This window comes from Nematolebias whitei, chromosome 23 (assembly GCF_014905685.2).
Source record: "Nematolebias whitei isolate Nwh7 chromosome 23, NemWhi1, whole genome shotgun sequence".
Classification (NCBI taxonomy): Eukaryota; Metazoa; Chordata; class Actinopteri; order Cyprinodontiformes; family Rivulidae; genus Nematolebias; species Nematolebias whitei.
The window spans coordinates 13,273,727-13,296,008 of NC_056520.1; the positions used below are offsets into that span (position 1 = coordinate 13,273,727).

Sequence of the window (22,282 nt, forward strand, 5' to 3'; positions counted from 1 at the left end):
GGGGGGAGGATGAATCCGGCGGATGGAGGAGGAGAATCGGGCCCGGACGGCCTGGCGACGGCAGGTGGGGTGTGAGCGCGTGCGTGTTAGGGAGTGTGTGGTGGGAGCTGCTGTCGCCATGATGCCTCAACATCCGCCCATTGACGGTGTGTGTGAGCTCTGCTACTATCAGTGTGTGTGTGTGTGTGTGTGCGTGTGTGTGTGTGTGTGTGTTGGGGGGTGGAGGGTTCGACCAAGGAGGATTGTGGGAAGGCCTGCTGGCTCTTTGAACGTGTGTGATGTAATGTGGTGTGCATGAATATTTGTATAAAACACACTCCAGGTGCTGCAGACCCTGCAGGTGGGGTCCCTCTTCTATAGCACCCCCCCCCCCCCCCCCACACACACACCCCCCTGAACTGGACCAGAGTGTTGGATTTATCAGAGCTGACACATCTGATCAAAGTTTAGATTAAAAAAATAAATTAAAAAAAAGAAAGAATAGTTTATTTTAAGCATAAAAAACTAAAGTCACCTGCAGGTTTGCAAGAATCATAGTTAAAAAAATGTATTTATGAAACAATCAACACAAACCTACTTTTCTTTGCTTCCACGCAGGAGACAACAATTTTCACAGCTGAATGATCCGGATGATTAATTTTTTTCTTATTTTCTCATTAATCGATTACTTGCCGGCCTATAAAATGCTGAAACTGTTATGATGCTTGCAGCGGAGAGCCGCTGGTTAAATGGCATTTTGTCAAACCGAAGCACAAAGATTTTCATTCACCACAAAGAAAACAAACATTTGAACGGAACAAGCGGCGTTTAATATCTTTTTAAATCACTGGATTGATGCTGTTCCAAAAAAAAAACACTAAAAAAGTTCCAGACAATTGGTTTTATTTAGACCAACTTTCCTTCGTAGCAAACTATAATATTCAGCCTTATATATAATTTTTCATGTTGTTTAATTAAAATCAGGTTTGTTTCTGCTGTTCACTGAAAAGTCTGATTATAAACTTTATAGGACTAAAAGTGGTTTACGAGTCCAAACGTCCCTACGTCTGAACCAGAATCAGACGTTCGGTGTGGCGTTTAAAGAAGAAGAAGTTGGGCCCTGAAAGAGCAGAACTGGATTCATCCAGGATTTCTGCTGCTACATCAGTGTTACAAGATCAAACTATTAACAATTCATGAGAGATGAACACAACCATGAGCTGAACTGAACAAAACAAACTGTTAGAAGACTGGATCATTGTCCGGGTGCAGGTCCCTTAGGTCCAAATACCCCAGAATGGCAAACATTGGAGTTTAACTGTGGGACTACATCAATGTTCAAACAGTTTGCTTGCAAAGGTGTTTTAACAGTTTATTTACAGGGTGCTTTTATTGTGAAAAATCAGATATTTTAATAACCAATAACGCTTTTACTGTCCGGCAGCTGGTTTACTGTCCAGAAAGACTTGAAACACCCGAGGGGCATTTATTTGTAGGTAAATTACTTTTATTTTTTTATTTCAATTTCAGCCAAGAGTTTCACCATAATAGCTTCAGGTGGTTTTACTGTGGACTATGTTTCTAACAAGTGAGGAGGGTGTGATAGGAATATGGAAGGAGTATTTTGAGGAGCTAATGAATGAAGAGAATGAAAGAAAAAGTAGAGTAGAGATCATAGAAAGTGTGGACCAAGAAGTGGGAAAGATTAGTGAGGGTGAAGTTCGGAAAGCCCTGAGAAGAATGACTATAGAGAAGGCAGTATTCATTCAACCTTTATTTATGCAGGCTAGTCTCATTGAGCCATGAGGACTCATTTACAAGAGAGACCTGTTCCAGACAGAACACATGAAGTACAGAAAGTAGGACCTGATGACATACCAGTGGAAATTTGGAAATGTCTTGGAGAGATGGAAGTGAGCTCAAATATTCAATGGCATATTTGAGGGTGAGAAAAGGCTTGATGAATGGAGAAGCAGCCCATTTTTAAGAACAAGGGTGATGTACAAAGTTGTAGCAACTACAGGGGAATTAAGTTGATGAGTCATACCATGAAGGTCTGGGAGAGCTGTGGAAGGAAGCAAGACTTAAATGAAAGGTGACTATCTGTGAGCAGCAGTATGGTTTCATGCCAAGAAAGAGCAACACAGATGCCATCTTTGCTTTGAGAATGCTGAAGGAGAAGTACAGAGAGGGTCAGAAAGAACTTCATTGTCTCTTTGAGGATTTAGAAAAAGCATATGACATGGTGCCGAGGGAGGTGGTGTGGTATGGCATGAGGAAATCTGGAGTGGCAGAGAAGTATGTTAGACTGGTACAGGACATGTACGAGGACAGCAGGACAGTGCTGAGATGTGCTGCAGGAGCAGTGATGTAGTATACGTGATACTTGGGTATGCGGAGTATGCCCACTAGAAAAGCTTGGGAATTTCAGTATACCAAATTAAAAGTGCCCAGTGATACATGACATATTATTAGACACATGTCACTGATACTTTAAACGGCAGTTAAATGCTTCTGTAACAATCTATCGGTATGCAGCGCTTTGCTTTGATACCGTTTTATGAATTCTATAACATGTTTTTAATACAAAGCCAACTGTTGCACAAAATTTGTTGTTCATTTATTCAAATATAAGCATCAGAGAAATTTGGAAATGTTCAATATGCTTAAAAACATCATAATAAATTGAAGATTACATTGTACTAACCGGTGTACTTTGGTTTCTAAGCACAGAATACCCACTACAAAAATGTAGACTATACATACCACTGTGTAGGAGTGACGGATAGCTTCAAGGTGGAGGAGGGAGTGCATCAAGGATTGGCTCTGAGCCCCCTCTTGTTTGCTCTGGTGATGGACCGATTAACAGATGAGGTCAGGCAGGAATTCCCGTGGACTATGATGTTTGCAGATGACATTGTGATCTGTGGTGAGAACAGGGAACACATGGAAGAGAACTTGGAGAGGTGCACTTGAAAGAAGAGGAATGAAAGTCAGTCGTAGTAAGGCAGAGTGCATGCGTGTGAATGAGAGGGAGGCTGGTGGAAGAGTGAGGCTACAAGGAGCAGAGGTCACAAAGGTGCAGGACTTCAAGTACTTGGGGTCCACTGTCCAGGAAAATGGAGAATGTAGTAAAGAAGAGTATCCAGGCAGGATGGAGTGGATGGAGAAAAGTTTCAGGGGTGATTTGTGACAAAAGGGTGTCAGCAAAGGTCAAAGAAAAAGTTTACAAGACAGTGGTGAGACCAGTTATGTTGTTAGGTCTGGAGACAGTGGTATTGACAAAAAGACAGGAAAAAGAACTGGAAGTGAAATAAATGAAGATGTTGAGGTTCTCCTTAGGAGTGACAAGGATGGATAAGATTAGGAATGAGATCATCAGAGGTACAGCACAAGTTGAAGGACTGGGAGATAAACACAGAGAGGCCAGACTGAGATGGTTTGGACATGTCCAGAGGAGGGACAGTGGATATACTGGTAGAAAGATGTTAGAAATGCAGCTGCCAGGAAAAAGACAAAGAGGAGATATATGGATGCAGTTAGAGAGGACATGGAGGTAGTTGGAGTGAGGACAGAGTGAGATGGAGGAGGATGACTCGATGTGGAGACCCCTGAAGAGGGAAAAGTCAAAAGAAGAAGACAGTAAATGTTTATTAGAAAACACGAGAAATTTTAATCTTAAACAGTGTACTTTACCTGTGAATGAGTTAAAGTGCCTTTATTGTGAAGGAGCTGAAGGACTTATTTTAAAGAAACACAGTGACAAACTTGTTTAGAGCTGGAAGATTTGATGTGAAGACACACAGTCTTTTAATATGAAGGAGCTGAGGACATTTAAATGCAAGATGACTCTTTTAGATGCAACTCCTCTGAGGCAGCCATAGCCAAAGCGGTTCAAAACATCAAAGTTCATGCTCAATAATCCAGGTAGAAAATCCAAAAAAGTTCAGTCAGGTCATCTGGACTGTTTCTTTTTTTTGTTGAGACGTTTCGTCTGAAGAGTCGACGGGGGAGAGGGCGGGCCCGGGAAACCATCTTATCACCAGCAAACTGGTTGGTCCACTATGTGCTGCTTGTGGGACTGAGATTGTTTGTGGCTCCTCAGACTGATGGAAGTCCTTTGGATGAAGGGTGAAACCTCTCAACAACAACAAAAAAGAAACGTATTGAATTTTGTTGGATCTTTTTACCTGGATTGCTGAGCATGAACTTTGATCCTTTTTAGATTATTATTTTTTTCTTTTTGGTGAACCAGTTTATGAGCTTTTAAACTGAAAGAGGCACATAATTCAGTGGAAAAACAACAAACCTTCTTGTCCAGAGTGGCAGAGAAAGGCCCGAGACGTGTTTCAGTTCACAGAGAAATGATCCTGGCTCGTTGCTTCTGGTCTTGCATGAGTCTTCATACCCTTCAGGCTGACATTTTAGAGACTCAGGACATTGTGGTGGAACGTATTCATTAGTTTTTGTTGCGTAATCAGTTTGATGAGTCCTGACAGGCTGACAGCAAGTTTCTCCGAAGGCTTTTCATCCGCTCTGAGCAGCGTCTATTTTAGGCTTTTACACTGACTCACAGAAAGTGAGGGTTTTTGTTCAGGGAGGTGAAAGGAAGTCCCTTCTCCGATACCTGACTGGCAGCTGATCGAGGATCAATCAAGTCCCGACAGTCAGGGGCAGTGTGAGCATGCTGTTTTACTCTCCAGCAGATTACAAACGCCCACCAGTCAGTCATCAGTGGCTGCAGACAGTTAGCTTCTGCTGGATCTTCACAGCGCTCCAACACGTCTGTGGGAGCTGCACAGGAAAGCAGCATCCATCATCTCCTTTGTTCTGCTAATTCACACCGCAAAGAGCGGATGGTGGGACGCAAAGAGCGAGGAGTTTAACTTGGTTACCAGCTGAGATGAAGAACTGCCTGCTCTCTGAGTTTTTAGTGAAAAATTTATCACAGAAATAAAATTCCCTCACAGACAGTAACTATATTGAGAAATAGGTGCAGGTACCTGGACTTCGGTGAAATTCTTTGATTCCCCAAACAATCTTAGGGTTCTAAAATTATTCAAATCCAACCTTGAGTGAACAAAAATATACAAAATATTCAAAATACTGTGGAAAAACTGGTCCCAGCCCCTGATCCAGCAGCTTGTAGAACCTCTTTTAGCTCTCAGTAGTGGTTCACCAAGCTCTCAAATGGTTGTGGATGAATTTTAGCCCATTCTTCTTTCCAGGTTGTTTCGGTTCATTGTTTCTGCTCAGCACTCTAAAGGTGGCTTGGTTCGTGTCTCGAGTACCCAGACTCAAATGTTTTGGGCGGAATGGATCAGATCTTGGGGATTTTACTCAGTCACGTTCCATCGGTGTGGCCATGTAATTTGGACATGTTTTAGGAACCGAGTGGACCAACACAGACTCAAGGTAGATGTCATTAAGTTCTGCCTGTCCCCAAAACAACTGTGTTTATCTGAATTTGGCTCCCTTGGCTGGCCTTGAAGGCCATCTTATCTGAATTCGCCCGGAGAACATGTGATCTGATGCTCACCACCCCCTCCCTGAGTAATTTCCAACTGATAAATAGATGAAACCAGCTGAATAAACTTTGTGTCATCATTTCAGGACTCTTGGATTCTCATAGTCGTTATTCTTGACCATTCCTCGACATACCTCGAGAATGTTTACGAATCTCACCGGAGGACACTGGCTGATTATTACATCTTTATCAGAACTCTTACAGTGCCCTCGAGAGCATCTATGAACATGCTCACTGCTCTCGTCGTCCCCCTCTGCAGAATGTCTACGTCACTATGTGCTTGTTTGTGCCAGGTGTTTTTTTAATATCAGAGTTTTTTCTTCTCAGGCAGGAAAAAAAAGATCTGATAGGAATTTTTTCGCCTCCAATTCCTACATGTGTCCAGTTTCACTACTTTTCGTCTGTCTAAACAGGTCTCACTTGTATATGAGTCTTCTAGGCTCAATGTGACATATCTGTCTAAATAAAGGTTGAATGAATGAATGAAAAGTTCCACCAGGGGTGGACGTAACGAATTACAAATACTCACTTTTCTGTAATTAAGTAGATTTTTTGGGGTACTTGTCCTTTTATGAGTATTTCTTTCAAGTGTGTAATTTTACTCATACTTAAGTACAATTTAGACCATGTAATCTATTTCGCTACTTTTAAAAGTTGCTACTGAGTACGGCCACAATTTGAATTAATATTCAAACCGTTCATCTGCATCTTTGTAGCCAATAAGGCTCTCATGCCAATTACCTATGACGTAAGCAAAGGACAGCTCCGTAGAGTAGAGAGTCATTTATGGACCTAAGATTTGGAGAAATAGGCAAAATGGAGACAGACAACACTGTCAATAGAGAAAATGACGAGGTAAAGGCTGAGGACGAGTGCCTGTGGATGTACCTGGAGGTATTTTTCATGTACAGAGGGTGAAAAGGAGACAGAGTCCAGATGCAAACTGTGTTTGATCTCTATGGTGATAGCAACTTACAAGACTTCAGCATCTAATCTCAAAAACATATTGCGTTATACGAGGTTTTACTACCTGTATGATATTGCTTTTTTATTGTTTGTATGTATGGGTTATTAGTTTGGCTAAGTATGCAAAGATCTTTGCCTGGTACTAAAATAAGACGGCGCTTCTGAGCGTCTGAGAAATGAGCTTTGAATGTAGCTGTTATATACAGTAAATCCAATTGAATGCCTTCTATTGACAACACAATGAAACATCAATTGGTTAAAAAGTAATTAATACTTTGAGTAGTTTTTGAGACGAGTACTTTGTACTTTTACTTAGGTATTTTTATAACACCAGTACTTTTACTTGTAATTGAGCACAATTTAAGCAGCGTAACAGTACTTGTACGCGAGTACAAATGTTCTGTACTCGCAGGGTTCCACCAAAGCATTTCAGTCAAGTTGAGGTTCTGGACCATTGATTCTTTTCTTTTTGAGCCGTTCTGTAGATTAGCTGCTGTCTTTGAGATCATTGTCCTGTTGCTTCATGACCCGGTTTGATCCAGGGTTCAGCTGCTGGACAGATGTCCTCACATTTGACTCATTCATTCAACCTTTATTTAGACAGATTAATCCCATTGAACCTCGGGGACTCATTTACAAGACAGACCTGATTTGTTTAACAAATTAGTGATGACAACAGTGGATAACGACGGCAACAATAGACAGTCATAAAAGAGGCATACAAATTTAATTTTTTTTTTTTACAAATTAAAAAAAAAACAACCTCTAGAACTGTTTGGTCTACAGAAGAGTTCATGATCCGACTCAATAACTGCAGAGTCCAAACCATCAGCCCTCCACCACCGTGTTGGCAGCTGGTTTGAGGTGTTTGCTGCTGTGCATTCTGGGTAAACGTCTGTCCTTTACTCTGGTTTTGTTCCAGAAGTCGTGTGGTTCTTTCAGATGAAACTTCGCAAACCTGCTATGCTGATTTGAGAGAGAAGAGGTTTTCTCCTACAACCCTTCCATACGTGATCAGTCTGTTTATAACTGTCCTGTCATGACCTTTAACCTGCTGACTGAGCCTGTAGACTGTACGGAGCTCATTTCTTTGAGCATTACATGGTCTAACCTTCAGGGTGAATTTGCTGAGATGTCGTCCTATATAGCTTGGCAGCTGTCCTAAATGTTTTCCACTTGTGAACAATCTTTCTCTCTCTCGATTGATGGACTGTAGATAGTTTGAAAATGACCTTTGACCCTTCTCTGAACCTTTTTGGAATTTGAACCACTTGTTTTCAATCAAAGGCTACATACAGTGGTGCTTGAAAGTTTGTGAACCGTTTATAATTTTCTATATTTTTGCATAAATCTGACCTAAAACATACTTTTACCACTCACAATATTGGACCATTTTCCTCTAAATAAATGACCAAGTATAATATTTTAGTCTAATTTGTTTAACTGGGTTCTCTTTATCTACTTTTACTTGTGTGAACGTCTGACGTTTTGATCATATTTATGCAGAAATATAACAAATGATAAAGAGTTCATAAACTTTCAAGCACCACTGTAATGGAAATATTTTGTTGTTGTTTGTTTGTGGATAAGTCTCACGTTTGCTGATGTTTGGTCAACAGTGTTAAGTATCGTTGCACACCACTGATGCTGTCCGTGACAAGAAGAGAGACTCAGATTCAACATGTCGCCATCTTTGGATTTTCACCAAAGCTCGATGAAAAAATGTCCATAAAACACGATTAAAACATGAATTCCACACTAATAATTGTCTTGATAATAGCGTCAAACGCTTTCGAACACAGTAATCCGATGGCGATGGTGACGTTCCTTAACTTTGGTAGAACCAACGCCCAGCAGGCCTGCTGTTAGAGAAAAGAACAAACACACGGCATAAAAACATGCAAATCGCCTCATTTTTCATAAGTAAAGCTGGCGTGGAAGTGTTTTCAAAACACATTTAATTCATCATCTCCGAGATTTTTTTTTTTCGTTTTTGCTTTTCAGTGCAAAACATCTTGACCTTATTTTATTCATCAGATTTCATCCAGTGCCATTAATGTATGAAACAAATGGCTGAAAGTTTGTCTTCTCTAATAGAGATGGTTAGCGATCACTAGCAGCTCTGTTCTAACAAGGTTGAGTCCTGTGGACGGGTTCTTCTTTGTCGAAGCTCTATTGTTATCACCTGCCGACACAAAAGGTGGGTGCTCTTGTATTTCATTGCCTGAAAGTGTTTGTTGCCCGTCTGTTACCGAACTATTTAATAATTAACCAAACTCAGAGTAATTTAACTGAATTAGATGGCCGCCTCGGCTAATTGACCTTAGCAAACAATAATAAGCTATAACTCCGTATTTTTTTAAGGATTCAAGGTTCTTTATTTGTCATTCCACCACATGGTACATGAGGTGGAATGAAATTGTCTACTAAAGGTCCCAGTTACACCCAAAAATATATTCTTTCTTCTGCTCCCCCTTCAGGGGTCTCCACAGCCAGTCATCCTCCTCCATCTCACTCCGTCTTCTACATCCTCTGTCCTCACTCCAACTACCTCCATGTCCTTTCCAACTGCATCCATAAATCTCCTCTTTGTCTTTTTCCTGGCAGCTGCATTTCTAACCCTTCTACCAGTATACCCACTGTCCCTCCTCTGGACATGTCCAAACCATCTCAGTCTGGTCTCTCTAACTTTATCTCCCAGTTATTCAACCTGTGCTGTACCTCTGATGATCTCATTCCTAATCTTATCCATCCTTGTCACTCTTAAGGAGAACCTCAACATCTTCATTTCTTTCACTTCCAGTTCTTTCTCCTGTCTTTTTGTCAATGCCACTGTCTCCAGACCATACAACATAGCTGGTCTCACCACTGTCTTTTAAACTTTTCCTTTGACCTTTGCTGACACCATTTTGTTCCAAACCACTCCTGAAACTTTTCTTCATCCACTCCATCCTGCCTGGACTCTCTTCTTCACCTCTTTACCACACTCCTCATTTTCCTGGACAGTGGACCCCAAGTACTTGAAGTCCTGCACCTTTGTGACCTCTGCTCCTTGTAGCCTCATTGTTCCACCGGACTCCCTCTCATTCACACACGTGTACTCTGTCTTACTATGGCGGACTATCTTTCCTCTTCTTTCAAGTGCATACCTCCACATCTCCAAGTTCTCCTCCACCTGTTCCCTGTTTTTACCACAGATCAGTGTCATCTGCAAACATCATAGTCCACGAAGATTCCTGCCTGACCTCATCTGTTAATTGGTCCATCACCAGAGCAAACAAGAGGGGGCTCAGAGCCGATCCTTGATGCACTCCCACCTTCACCTTGAAGCTATCTGTTCCTCCTAATAAAAATATCAAAAAATATAAAGTATAAAACGAGACAGTATATAAGGATCTAAGATATACGCTAAATACTAATAGTGTAAAATAATACAATATTTTAAACAGCAGCCTGAACATGAGTCTGTAGTGAGTAGATGGGTATGAATGAATACATAAGCATGAGATAGAGTGAAGATTTTTGCCTACATTTTTTGCATGTAATCGTCGCATTTAGCTTGTCCATAACAAAGACCATCAGATGACGATGAGGTGCTCTGTTCGTTTCCAACCAGCTGCCTCCTGAACCTAAATGTCACCGTTAATAAAATCCACCAGCAGCTGGACAAGCATGGGTCCGACACAAAAATGGCCAAAACAGGTTTTATGCTCTTTTTTTTTGGTTCAGACGAAAGACTTTCAAGATATTTCATTGGATTAGAATTTGACACTTCAAACCACGTGCGTTTCAAGGTCATTTGTCCTTTTTATGTTTTTGTGGGTTTTTGATTTTGAGCCTGAGATCAAAGATGCATTGAATTTGGACTTGGAAGAGACAGACCCAGATGTTTGTGAAAAGCTTCGGCTAGATAAACGTTCCCCTTCTCCTTTTTGTTTGTAGGTTTTCTCTCTGAGGGTTATCTCTGCTTGTCGGGCTGCTAATATGAGGCGTTTAATGTCCTCAGTGTGTGAGTGTTGGATTAGCTTCCTCCCGCTGTGCAGGATGAGCTGACACATATGGGAGGCCAGTCTGAAACACACACACACACATGCACGCACACACTTATAGTTGTGTGTGCTCTGTGTGTCCACACTGGCTCCAAACCATCAGTCCTAAATCTGTTAAAAACTGAGCTTTAAACCAAGTCAGAACCCTAAAAATTAGCATTTTAAGGCCTGTCCGGTAAATAAAATTACAGATTTAAATGGTTCTCAAAAGGACACATTCACACACATTCAGTCCCTAAGTGGAATTGATTAAAATGTCCTTCAGACCTGATTGATTATACGTTTGGTTTATTCTCTAACTTTATAAACTTTATGTATCCTGAAATAATGACTAACAGCAGTCGGTTTGTTAGTCGTTTCTGTTGTTTTTGTCTAAAGCCAAATTGAGGTGAAACATGAATGCTTTAACAAATAGTTTTACAAAATTGTGTTGTAATATTTTTTTTCCCAAAGCTGAGCATGTGAGCTACCCAAATTATGCTTCTATTGCTTTACTGCTACTGTATTTTTCAGTGTATAAGTCGCTCCAGAGTATAAGTCGCAAAAGTTAAAAACAGGCATCACGAAGAGGAAAAAAACCATATATAAGTCGCTTCGGAGTATAAGTTACGTTTATTATGCGTCACAGCTGACCCCCGGGAAACGTGGGCTGGTGGTGTGCCAAAAATCGATTGGCAGCTGTGGGAGCATGCACGGGAGGACTCGCTGTTGCATTTCTTCGAAATGTAACAAGATTAACACTTAAAAACAATTATTTGTTTGCTCAACATTATAGCAAAGGTGTGTCTCGGTTTAACTTTTTCCTTAATAAATGCACTTTAATGGTCAATAGTTGGCGGGGGGCATGCGTAGCAGTACAGGAACAACATATACGCCTACCGATAGTTGGCCAAAGCCTAAAGGGCTCTCTCGCACCTCTAGCGGCTGCAAATGGTAATGTTTAATCAGGTTCATGTCGGTATGAATGAACATTTAAAAGCATCAGTCAAAAATTGCGTTATATGAAAAAAAAGGTATATAAGTCGCTTTGGCGTATAAGTCGCAGGACTGGCAAATCTATGCAAAAAACTGCGACTTATACGCTGGAATATACGGTAAATCCTTTTTGGCATAATAGTAAAGAAAATGTGACCCAGACTGGTTTCCATGAACTGTTTCAAGCTGTAGTGTTTGTTCAGCAAGTGGCAGACTAATCTAGGTCACATAAAGCAACAAGCAGCGTTTATTACCTCTGCTAAGATAATGTGTTTGTCTGAATGTTTGCTTCTTAGCAATATTATGCAAAATAACTACAAAACTGAATATTTTGGGAGATTTGGAGATTGAGCAAAAGAAAAACTTGATAAACTCTGGTGAAGGTTGAATTCATTATTGTAACAACACTGGTCTTGGAGAATTTATTATAGCTTAATTTGTCTACTCATTGCCCAGTCTACAATAAATAGCAGGTACAATTTGATCCTTTTCTGTTGTTTTGTTTGACTGTTAGCTGTTATAAAGACTTGTCTCCCTATAATAAATTCTAATGTGCAATTCTAATGTGTAAACGGCAACTCTTTGCGGTACAAGTAAGTCGGGGTATTAAAATACTGCAATTGAACAGTTGTAGTGGATGCTTCTGGGGTTTTTTTGGAACAGCTAATGCCATAAAAATAAGCATAAAGAAAAATTAATGTGAAACAAAGTTAACTATCCATCCATCCATTATCTTTACCCGCTTATTCCATTTTGGGTCACGGGGATCGCTGGTGCCCATGTCCAGCAATCACTGTGCGAGGGGCGGGGTACACCCTGGACGGGTCGCAAGTCCATCACAGGGCCACATAGAGACAAACGAGACAAACAACCATTCACTCTCTCATTCACACCTAGGGACAATTTAGAGTTACCAATCAGCCTAACATGCATGTTTTTGGTCTGTGGGAGGAAACCGGAGCACCCGGAGAAAACCCACGCATGCACGGAGAGAACATGCAAACTCCACCCAGAAAGGCCCCTGGACCGGGATTTGAACCAAGGACCTGCTTGCTGAGAGGCAGCAGCTCTACCAGTTGCGCCACCGTGCTGCCTACAAAGTTAACTAACCTTTTGTAAAAAAAGTATTTTAAGTGCAAAACAAGTGTTTCAGTATTATGAGATGTAGGTCAGATCCAGATCACAACCAGTAGCATTGGCTTCTCAACTCACAATATCGATTGGTTTTCTAATTATCTCTCGGATCAGAGACCATGTGTTCAACACAATGGTACTTCTTCCAGTTATTTAGCTGTCAACAATGGCGTACCACAAGGCTCAGTCTTAGGACCTACCCTCTTTACAAACTACATAAGTAAAGGTTAGATCATCCCTGATGCATCCTTACATTTCTATGCCGATGACACGGCTGTTTATTGTCGAGCTAAATCAGTTGCTAAGATTTTCCAGCTTTTACAGTCTGCATTCGACATCATCCAGTCAGATTTGTTCCATCTCAAACTGGTGCGAAATGTTGATGAAATCAAAGAAATGTTGTTTTCAAACAGGAAGTTGGGACCAGCAGTCCTCCCTTCTATCTTATACAAATGGTGTTCCTACCGAGTTTGTCGCTTCTTACAAATACATGAAACCTCGTTCTTTTAAGCCTCATGTCGAAAACTTGATAAAGAAATTGAAATTAAAATTAGGTTTCTCAGGACATCGTTACCTGCAGTGTCCCGTCAGTGCGGACTGAATTTGGCAAAAGGGCCTTCTCTTACTCCGCTCCTGTAACCTGGAACACCTTGCAAAAAGATCTGAAGTTGTCGACTTTGACCTCTCTAAGGGATTTTAAACAATTAAGTTCAATGCAAAAATCAATGCAGACGTTCCTGTTTTTAGTATTTTACCTCGTTTCATAATGTAGATTGATTTTATTTTGCTTTATATCCATCCATCCATTATCTTTACCCGCTTATTCCATTTTGGGTCACGGGGGTTGCTGGTGCCCATGTCCAGCAATCACTGTGCGAGGGGCGGGGTACACCCTGGACGGGTCGCAAGTCCATCACAGGGCCACATAGAGACAAACGAGACAAACAACCATTCACTCTCTCACTCACACCTAGGGACAATTTAGAGTTACCAATCAGCCTAACATGCATGTTTTTGGACTGTGGGAGGAAACCGTAGCACCCGGAGAAAACCCACGCATGCACGGAGAGAACATGCAAACTCCACCCAGAAAGGCCCCTGGACCGGGGTTTGAACCAGGGACCTGCTCGCTGAGAAGCAGCAGCTCTACCAGTTGCGCCACCGTGCTGCCTTGCTTTATATCACTACTTTTAATTACTTTTTATTTCATATGCTTTTTATGACTGTTTATTGTTGTTTGTACCTCATCTGTGGTATTTTTGTTTAAAACAGGTCTCTCTTGAAAATGAGTCCTCGTGACTCAATGAGACTAACCTGTTGAAATAAAGGTTGAATGAAAGTAGCTAAAAACTCTAACGTGTCTTTCAGATTCTGGTAAAGCCGATTCTGTCCGGGCGGTCGATGTGCTGACGGTGCTCAGAGAAAAGGTGGCCTTCGTGTCGGGTAAAACGCAAAATCTCTACTGGACTTTTCATCTTATTTTCATCCTAATACAAGTTTAAGTAATCAGTCTGCGTGATTTCCAGGTGGAAGGGACAAACGAGGCGGACCAATACTGACCTTTCCAGCCAGGACCAATCATGATCGAATAAAACAGGAAGATCTCAGTAGACTGGTTACCTACTTGTCAACTATACCGAGGTAGGACCCATACATGAATACTTTTCATGATTCCTTTACATAAAACCAGGAAGTTTCTGTGAATTTTACAAGCTATTAAACTCACAAAAGCATAAGAGGTTTTCTAAAGTACAGTAGAAGTTTTTGATTTGATGTTTTAATGTAAAAGAGGAGAAAAGGGACCGTAGTTTAAATATTGTTCTTCTTTTCCATCAGTGAGGATGTGCGCGCTCGTGGATTCACCGTGGTTGTGGACATGCGAGGCAGTAAGTGGGACAGCGTGAAGCCGGTGCTGCGAACACTGCAGGAGTCGTTTTCCTCCAACATCCACACAGCGCTGCTCATCAAACCTGACACCTTCTGGCAAAAACACAAGACCAACCTGGGCAGCGCCAAGCTCAGCTTTGAGGTACAACTACCTGAAACAGCACTACACAAAGCTGTTAAATCCTAAACCCTGAGCTAGAAGACAACTGGACTTTCTTCGTTAGTTCTTGAAGATGTTTCACTTAAAATCATTCGAAAGGCTAAGTTTAAGTTGTAACCACAACCAATCACTAGATCTGAAGATGTCTTTCTACGAGCGGAAACATCTTCACGATCTAACAAAAGAAACCCTGTTCAGTTTGAGTACTTACGATTACCATGACCACACCAAGTTCTTTTAGAGTATCTAAGCCTGTTGTTTCTAGACCAGCTTGGTGTCGGTGGAGGGGCTGTCCCGGCTTGTTGACCCTTCCCAGCTCACGGCTGATCTTGGTGGCTCATTGGAGTATGACCATGTGGAATGGACTGAGCTGCGTCTGGGTCTTGAGGAGTTCTCAGGGGCTGCCATGCAGCTGCTGGCTCAGTTGGAGCAGCTGGAGACTGGACTGAACCGCATCCCGGAGCCTCAGGATGTTGACGAGGCCAGAAAGTAATTTTTCTAATTCATTTTTTAGATTTACTGGTCGCTCAACGTAGGCTTGCAAATTAACCTCTGTGGTTTTCTTTAGACTTCTGGAGGAGCATAATCGTCTCCGCAACACCATTGCCACTGCACCAGTCGACACTCTCGACCGAGAAGGGCGGAGCTTGCTTCAGCGCATGCGCTTGGGCCCCTCTCATGGCGATGGCTCTAACGAGGGAGGAGGAAGTGGCGGCACCTGGCTGTCAGGAGGGGCAGACTTCCAGAGCGTGGCACCAAAGGTTTCATCTCTGCTGGACCGGCTGCAGGCAGCTCGCACCCACCTGCTCCAGAGCTGGAGTGACAAGAAGCTGCACTTAGACCAGGCACTGCAGCTGCACCTGTTTGAGCAGGATGCCACCAAGGTGAGTTCATGGAAACCAGAATGGAGCACCTCAGCTCTACAAACTTTATGTTTTGCATCATTTTGCCTAATGGTATTAGAAGTTTTGCATGTCCATATGTAAATGTTGAGTTGCTGTCTAGCCTGTCTGTCTGTCCCCGTCTCAGATGTCAGAGTGGATCGCTCACAGTAAAGAACTCTTCATGCAGAGCGTGACAGAAGTTGGTCAGAACCACCAACACGCTGTCGACCTCCAAACACAACACCAGCACTTTATTGCCAACTGCATGGTCAGCTCCCGCAAACCTGTTTCTTCTTCTGATGGTTTTAACGACCACCATTAACCAGTCTCTGTGCGCCTGTGCAGAACGGCAGCGTGAACGTGGACAGCGTGGTTACCGTGGCAGCAAGACTCGCCGAGGCCGGTCATTATGGCGCAGAGCGGATCGCCATGGTGTCGTCACGTTTACAGGAAGACTGGAAGTCTCTGACGACAGCGCTGGAGGCACGAAGTAACACGCTCGCCATGGCAACCAGCTTCCACCAAGGGGCGGAACAGGTACCTTCTCGTCAAAAACCATCGGTTCCTGCCCAAAATGCTACCGTGCAAAAGCTTTCATCTAGTCATTTTTCATATTTTGCTTCCAATGATCAAAAATGTACTGCAATCTTTTAAAGTGCTCTTGGGCAACAGTTATCTGCCCTTTCTATCCCTAAATGACGGTTAGGGTTAGGTTCATAGGTCAGAGTTAAGTTGCTTAACAAGCATTTCTCTGGAAATATTCAAGCAGATAAGTGTTAAAAGGCTAAAAAATAAAACTCATTGAAAGCAAAGTAAATGAGTAATCACAATAATAAAATCAATAATCCTCATCATCGTAGTGGAACCATTTGGTGATGTTTACTGACATCTGTCTGTCTCTCTGTCCAGTTCCTGTTGCGGGTTGAGGGCTGGGTTAAAATGTGCTCTGAGGGGTCACTGCCGTCTGCAACCGCAGAGCTTGAAGCTGCGGTTAAAAAACACCAAGAGCTCAATGAGGAGATATCCGCCAACTACACACAGGTACGTCCCGGTCCATCATCCCCACCTGTGTCCGCAAAACTGCCTCTTATCAGATTGTTCAGAACATCCCCCTGCTCTTTTGTTCCGCCTGTCCGCAGGTCAGTGAAAGCGGTAAAGCGTTATTGGACGTCCTGCAGCGAAGCTCGCCAAGTGAGTCTGATGAGTCAGCAACCAAACCAGATTTCACCGCCGCCACGCACACAATCATGGGAGTTCTGCACCAGGAGATGCAGGTGAGGCTCGTTCTAACCAGCCTCAGCTCTGAATGCGAGCATCGGACCTCTCAGTCAGACGGAGAAGCAATGGTGTAGTCTACGCGATACACGGGTATACAGAGTATACCCACTAGATAAGCTTAAGAATTTCAGTATACCCACTTAAAAGTGCCCAACGATCATTAGGCATGTGTCATCGATACTTTAAACACTTCTGTAACAATCTATCTGTATGTAGCGCTTGTTTATTACATTCACTTATCCAGAGAATTATTGTATTATTCTGTACTTACTACTTGAACATGTTTTACTTTAATACTGTTTTATAAATTCTATTAACACGTTTTTAATACAAAACCAACTGTTGTACAAAGTTTCTTGTACATTTACTCAAATATACGCATCAGTGAAATTTGGAAATGTTCAATATGCTTAAAAATCATAAATTGTTGATTACATTAAACTAACCAGTGTACTTTGGTTTCTAAGCACAGTATACCCACTAGAAAAATATAGACTATAACACTGGGTAGAAGCTGATGTGGAGTTTCACGTTTCTGTGCAGGGTCACCACGAGGTAGAGGGAGCCTGGCAGCATCGGAAGCTTCGACTACACCAGCGCCTACAGCTTTGTGTGTTTCAACAGGATGTTAGACAGGTATGATGCAATGCTGAGGACCAAAACCTGGATTAAAACTGGGGATGGGGCTGATTCGATCCGGTATCGGTATAGGGCTCCAATACCAGCATTATTTACGTATGGGATTTTTCCAATCCAACCTGCAGAGATTTCCGATCCATGATGCATGTCTGTGTCTGATGAAACTTCTCATGTGATTCCCTGCCAGCTGCTCTGCAAGTTGGCTTGAAACTATGGAATGGATTTCCTGAACGGAGGCGTGTCTCATGAACCCAGAGTAATGAGACCCGCCTCACATTCAGGAAATCCATTCCATAGTTTGCAGCCAGCTACAATGTGCAGTAGCACTGTGGCTAACGGCTAACCAACTTTTCACCTAAACATGTCCGCTGTGTGGAAGTATTTTTACTAGAAACACCACAAAGCAAGACAGCAACGTGCAATGTCTGCAGAGCCATAGCACCACATTAAACCGCGGTAAAGTTAGTTTTACGTTGGGCATTCGAGCTCCGGGGCTTCAGCGGTTCACTCCTCTTGCTCAACCGAAGCAGACAGCACGACCCCGGCCAGACGCACCCAATCCGCCCCGCTCAATTTGCCTGTCTCTGAGGAGGGGCAGACTGAGCGCGGATGACCGAAATCAGACTGCCTGCTTCGGACTGAACAAGAAGAAGACACCGCTGAAGCCCCGGAGCTTGAATGTTTACCGAGAAGTTGCTAAACTTAATTGTAATTAATGACCAACCACTATCAGTTGTAGAAAACAAAGGATTTCGCAGCTTGATACTTGCAGCCAAGATATAGTTTACCTTCCAGGAGATATTTTTGCACAACAGTAGATAATCATAAAAAAACATATGCATTGAAACTTTCAAGAAAATTACAATAAAAAAACGAAACAAAAACAGCTCCATTATAAAGTGATGTAAAATACTAAAAACAGGAAAATGTCTGTTGGTTTATGCCATGAACTTAGCAGGTGTTTAAAGCCATTTAATTAATGATTTATTTATTTAATTCATTAATTTAAAAGAAACAAAATAAAAACATCAAAAAGGAAAAAAAAACATTGAATGTAAAGAGTGCAGAAAGAAGAAAAAATTATTATATCTGCCCCTTATTTAAAAAAAAAACTTTAAACAGTTACTTAAATTAATCACTTTAATATCCACTTTAAAGCTAGGAATAATAAAAAAGACCTTTCTTGTGTTAGAATTTAATTCTAACTTTGAAACTTATACAACATTAATAAAACTTATTTGGACATGCATGCATATATGTGTACAAATTGTACTTGCCTGAAGAGATGAGAATTTTACAGCCACATATAAAATCAATAATGATGATGATATCGTAAAGGTATCGGTATCGGCCGATATCCACATTTGGGGATCGGATCGGGAAAAAAAAAGGTGGATCGGTGAATCCCTAATTAAAACATTAGAGTTTAAAGAAAAACTCAGTTTCAGGTCCTCGTTCAATTCCAAAATAGGATCTAAATTCATACATAGATTCTCATACAAAGACAAATCTCGACTTTATATTAGACTTTTACCGAAACGATTAATCAACTAAAGAAATGTCCGGGTCACAAACGGATTCAAATTCCAAATTCAGATGTATAATCAAAACTGAAGGTAAAATGTACATCCAGACACTTGTTTGGATCCACATTTAGATTATTATGTTGTTCTGCTGTTTCATATTCATATTAAAACCCAAAATCTAATTCTAATCAGGATCAGGACTTTGGTCTTATTTCTTCTTTAAATTTCAAGTTTCAATTCAGATCCAGATTTGTATCAAGATCTAAAGACAAACTGTGATTCTGACCATTATTTATTACAGATGTGTAATATATGAGCTAAAGCCTGATTTTGATCCAGATGCAAAGTTAGAATTTAGATTTAGATTAAGATTCGAAACAATATTTCAGATCCAGATTTAGATATATGTATATCCATTATATTTAGATTTGGGTTTACATACAGTACATTCAAACCTCATTTTTGACATGCATCCAGATTTTTGTCCTAAATCTTTTCCACTCAGATACATATTCAGTGTAATTCAGGATTTTAATCTACATCTAGATTTAGAGTTATACTGATTCATAGTTAAATACAAAAATGACTATGTGGGATTTTAATTTAACATTCATGTCCAGGTGAAAAATCTATTCTGGATCAAGATTTTCAGACTTGTATTCTAATTTAAATACTGTTTAAAACAAAAAAGTCAAGATACAGATTCAAATCTAGATTCTAATTCACACACAAGTTTAGATTGATATACAGATTCAGATACGAGTGATTCTAATAGAAACACACAAAGTAATGTATCCATCTTCAAACTCAGATCCAGATTTAAATTAGGATTTTCCAAAATTTAGATCCAAATTTTAAAATATTGTCTTTAAATTTAGATTCAGATTTTCCTCCTCAGACCGAAGAAGTCTTTTGGATAGAAGACGAAACCTTGCAACAATTGTTATTATTTTTTTTAGAATCCATCCAGAGGACCCGACTTACCTTTGTTAGCTAAATTTTCTTTGATTTTGAGTTACGTTCAGATTTTCCTCCACCCGTCTTCTCTCAGGTTCTGGACTGGGTGGAGCAGCATGGAGAGGTTTTCCTCAACAAACACACCGGTGTGGGGAAGTCTCTGCACCGAGCACGAGCGCTGCAGAAACGACACGACGACTTCCAGCAAGTTGCACAGGTGACGCAAACCGACTTTGAAGTTTTACCTAAAAAAAACAACTTGTTTTTAATGACAGTCATATTGTCACCCAGGATTTAAGAGCTGAGGAATGTTTTTACTGGACATATCTAGATTCAGAACCAGATCTAATGGTGTCCCTGTGTCCAACAAAGTTCAGTCAGGTCATCTGCACGGTTTCTTTTTTTCTTTTTCTTTTTTTAGATGTTTCATCCTTGATCCAAAGGACTTCATCAGTCTGAGGAGCTACAACAAACTTAGTCCCACAAGCAGCGCACCCACATAGTGGACCAACCAGTTTGCTGGTGATAAGATGGTTTCTGGGGCATGCTCTCTACCCCGTCGACTCCTCTGAGGCAGCCATAGTCAAAGTGGTCCAAAATATGAAGGACGAAACGTTTCAACAAAAAAAAAGAAACCATCCAGATGACCTGACTGAACTTTGTTGGATGTTTTACCTGGATTATTGAGCATGAACTTTGATGTTTTGAAACCCTTTGGCTATGTCTGCCTAAGAGGAGTTGACGGGGGAGAGGGTGGGCCCAGAAACCATCTTATCACCAGCAAACTGGTTGGTCCACTATGTGAGTGTGCGGCTTGTGGCACTGAGTTTGTTGTGGCTTCTTGGACTGATGAAGTCCTTTGGATGAAAGATGAAATGTCTCAACAACAAACAAAAAAAAAAAACGTCCAGATGAACTGACTGAACTGTGTTGGATTATTTACCTGGATTATTGAGCATGAACTTTGATGTTTTGAGCCACTTTGGCTATGGCTGCCTAAGAGGAGTTGACGGGGGAGAGAGTGGGCCCCAGAAACCATCTTATCACCAGCAAACTGGTTGGTCCACTATGTGAGTGTGCTGCTTGTGGGACTGAGTTTGTTGTGGCTCCTCGGACTGATGAAGTCCTTTGGATGAAGGCTGAAACGTCTCATCAAAAAAATAAAATAAAAGAAACCGTCTAGATGACCTGACTGAACTTTGTTGGAGGTTTTACCTGGATTATTGAGCATGAACTTTGATGAAGCGTCCCTGTGTGTTTCAGAACACGTACACCAACGCAGAGAAGCTTCTGGAGGCAGCGGATCAGCTGGCTCAGTCTGGAGAGTGCGAGGAGGAGGAGATCTACCAGGCAGCTCGAGACTTGGAGCTCCGCATGCAGGTAACCTGACAGATGGCGGGAGGCTGTCAGCTTGTTTGCACGCCGTGATTCCGTGTTGTTGACAATGTTTACACGCGTTGCAGGCCTTCATCCAGCGGGTCGAGCAGAGGAAGCTGCTGCTGGATCTCGCCGTGTCTTTTTATACACATACAAAGGAGGTAAGAAGCAGTTCACGGGGCCGAATAAATCAGCGCGGTTACCCAGCGGTGACATTTCCGAGCATGTTTCATTTTAAACCCCGGCACAAAGTTTGATCGCCTCCTCTGCCCTTGTCATCCTGGCTCCTCCTCAGCTCGCAGTGTGGATGGAGGGCCTCCAGAAGCAGCTCTCCTCAGACATCCTGGTTTGTCCGGACACCGTGGAGGCTCTGCAGGCTTTAATCAGCCAGCAGCAGCAGCAACAGGCCAACACGCAGGTAGCAGCCCACTCACCACTCACCACTGCTCACCTGAAGTCTAACCGCATCATAACAGCCTAACAGCCCTGACCTTTGACCCCCTAACCTCTAACTAACTAACCCAAGCTCTAACCCTGACCCACAGGAAGCCGCGATGAGTGTCATCAGGGAAGGAGAAGACCTCATCCTTCAACTCAGGTACTCCCACTGAGTGTGGGTACGTTTGTTTACTGCTGCGGCAGAAAGGGTGCGTTTGATTTCTCCTCTGGGGCAGCCAGTTTATGACATGTCTCTGGATTTGTTTCAGGCCTCTAAGCAGCCACGTGTTTAATTTGAATGTTTTCTACATTATATATGAGGTGAGGGTGTGTTTGATTAATAGATCACGTACAACGTACGGGTGAGAAGTTTCTGGATTATGCGGACTGTATATTTTTTCTGGATTAAACTGAATGTGAGGATGATTTTGTTTTCTGAGCTATAGCTGCAGGTCAGCCAACATTTACGGATGAACCGTGTGCATTTATTTTTTAGACTTGACACA

At 41.8% G+C, this 22,282-nt stretch overlaps 1 protein-coding gene across 1 annotated transcript in view; it reads left to right on the forward strand.

Moving 5' to 3' along the window:
* The window catches only part of LOC119429063 (kalirin), a gene marked incomplete at its 3' end in the record, with an annotated part of 32,644 nt that continues 10,362 nt past the window's right edge, over positions 1-22,282 (forward strand). The window contains 16 exon segments of the mRNA XM_037696780.1: positions 1-64; positions 13,999-14,073; positions 14,157-14,271; positions 14,467-14,659; positions 14,943-15,166; positions 15,246-15,561; positions 15,707-15,829; positions 15,907-16,098; positions 16,471-16,602; positions 16,701-16,835; positions 17,383-17,475; positions 20,056-20,178; positions 21,225-21,341; positions 21,425-21,499; positions 21,634-21,756; positions 21,884-21,936. Of these exon segments, the coding sequence (XP_037552708.1) occupies positions 10-64; positions 13,999-14,073; positions 14,157-14,271; positions 14,467-14,659; positions 14,943-15,166; positions 15,246-15,561; positions 15,707-15,829; positions 15,907-16,098; positions 16,471-16,602; positions 16,701-16,835; positions 17,383-17,475; positions 20,056-20,178; positions 21,225-21,341; positions 21,425-21,499; positions 21,634-21,756; positions 21,884-21,936 (2,144 nt within the window).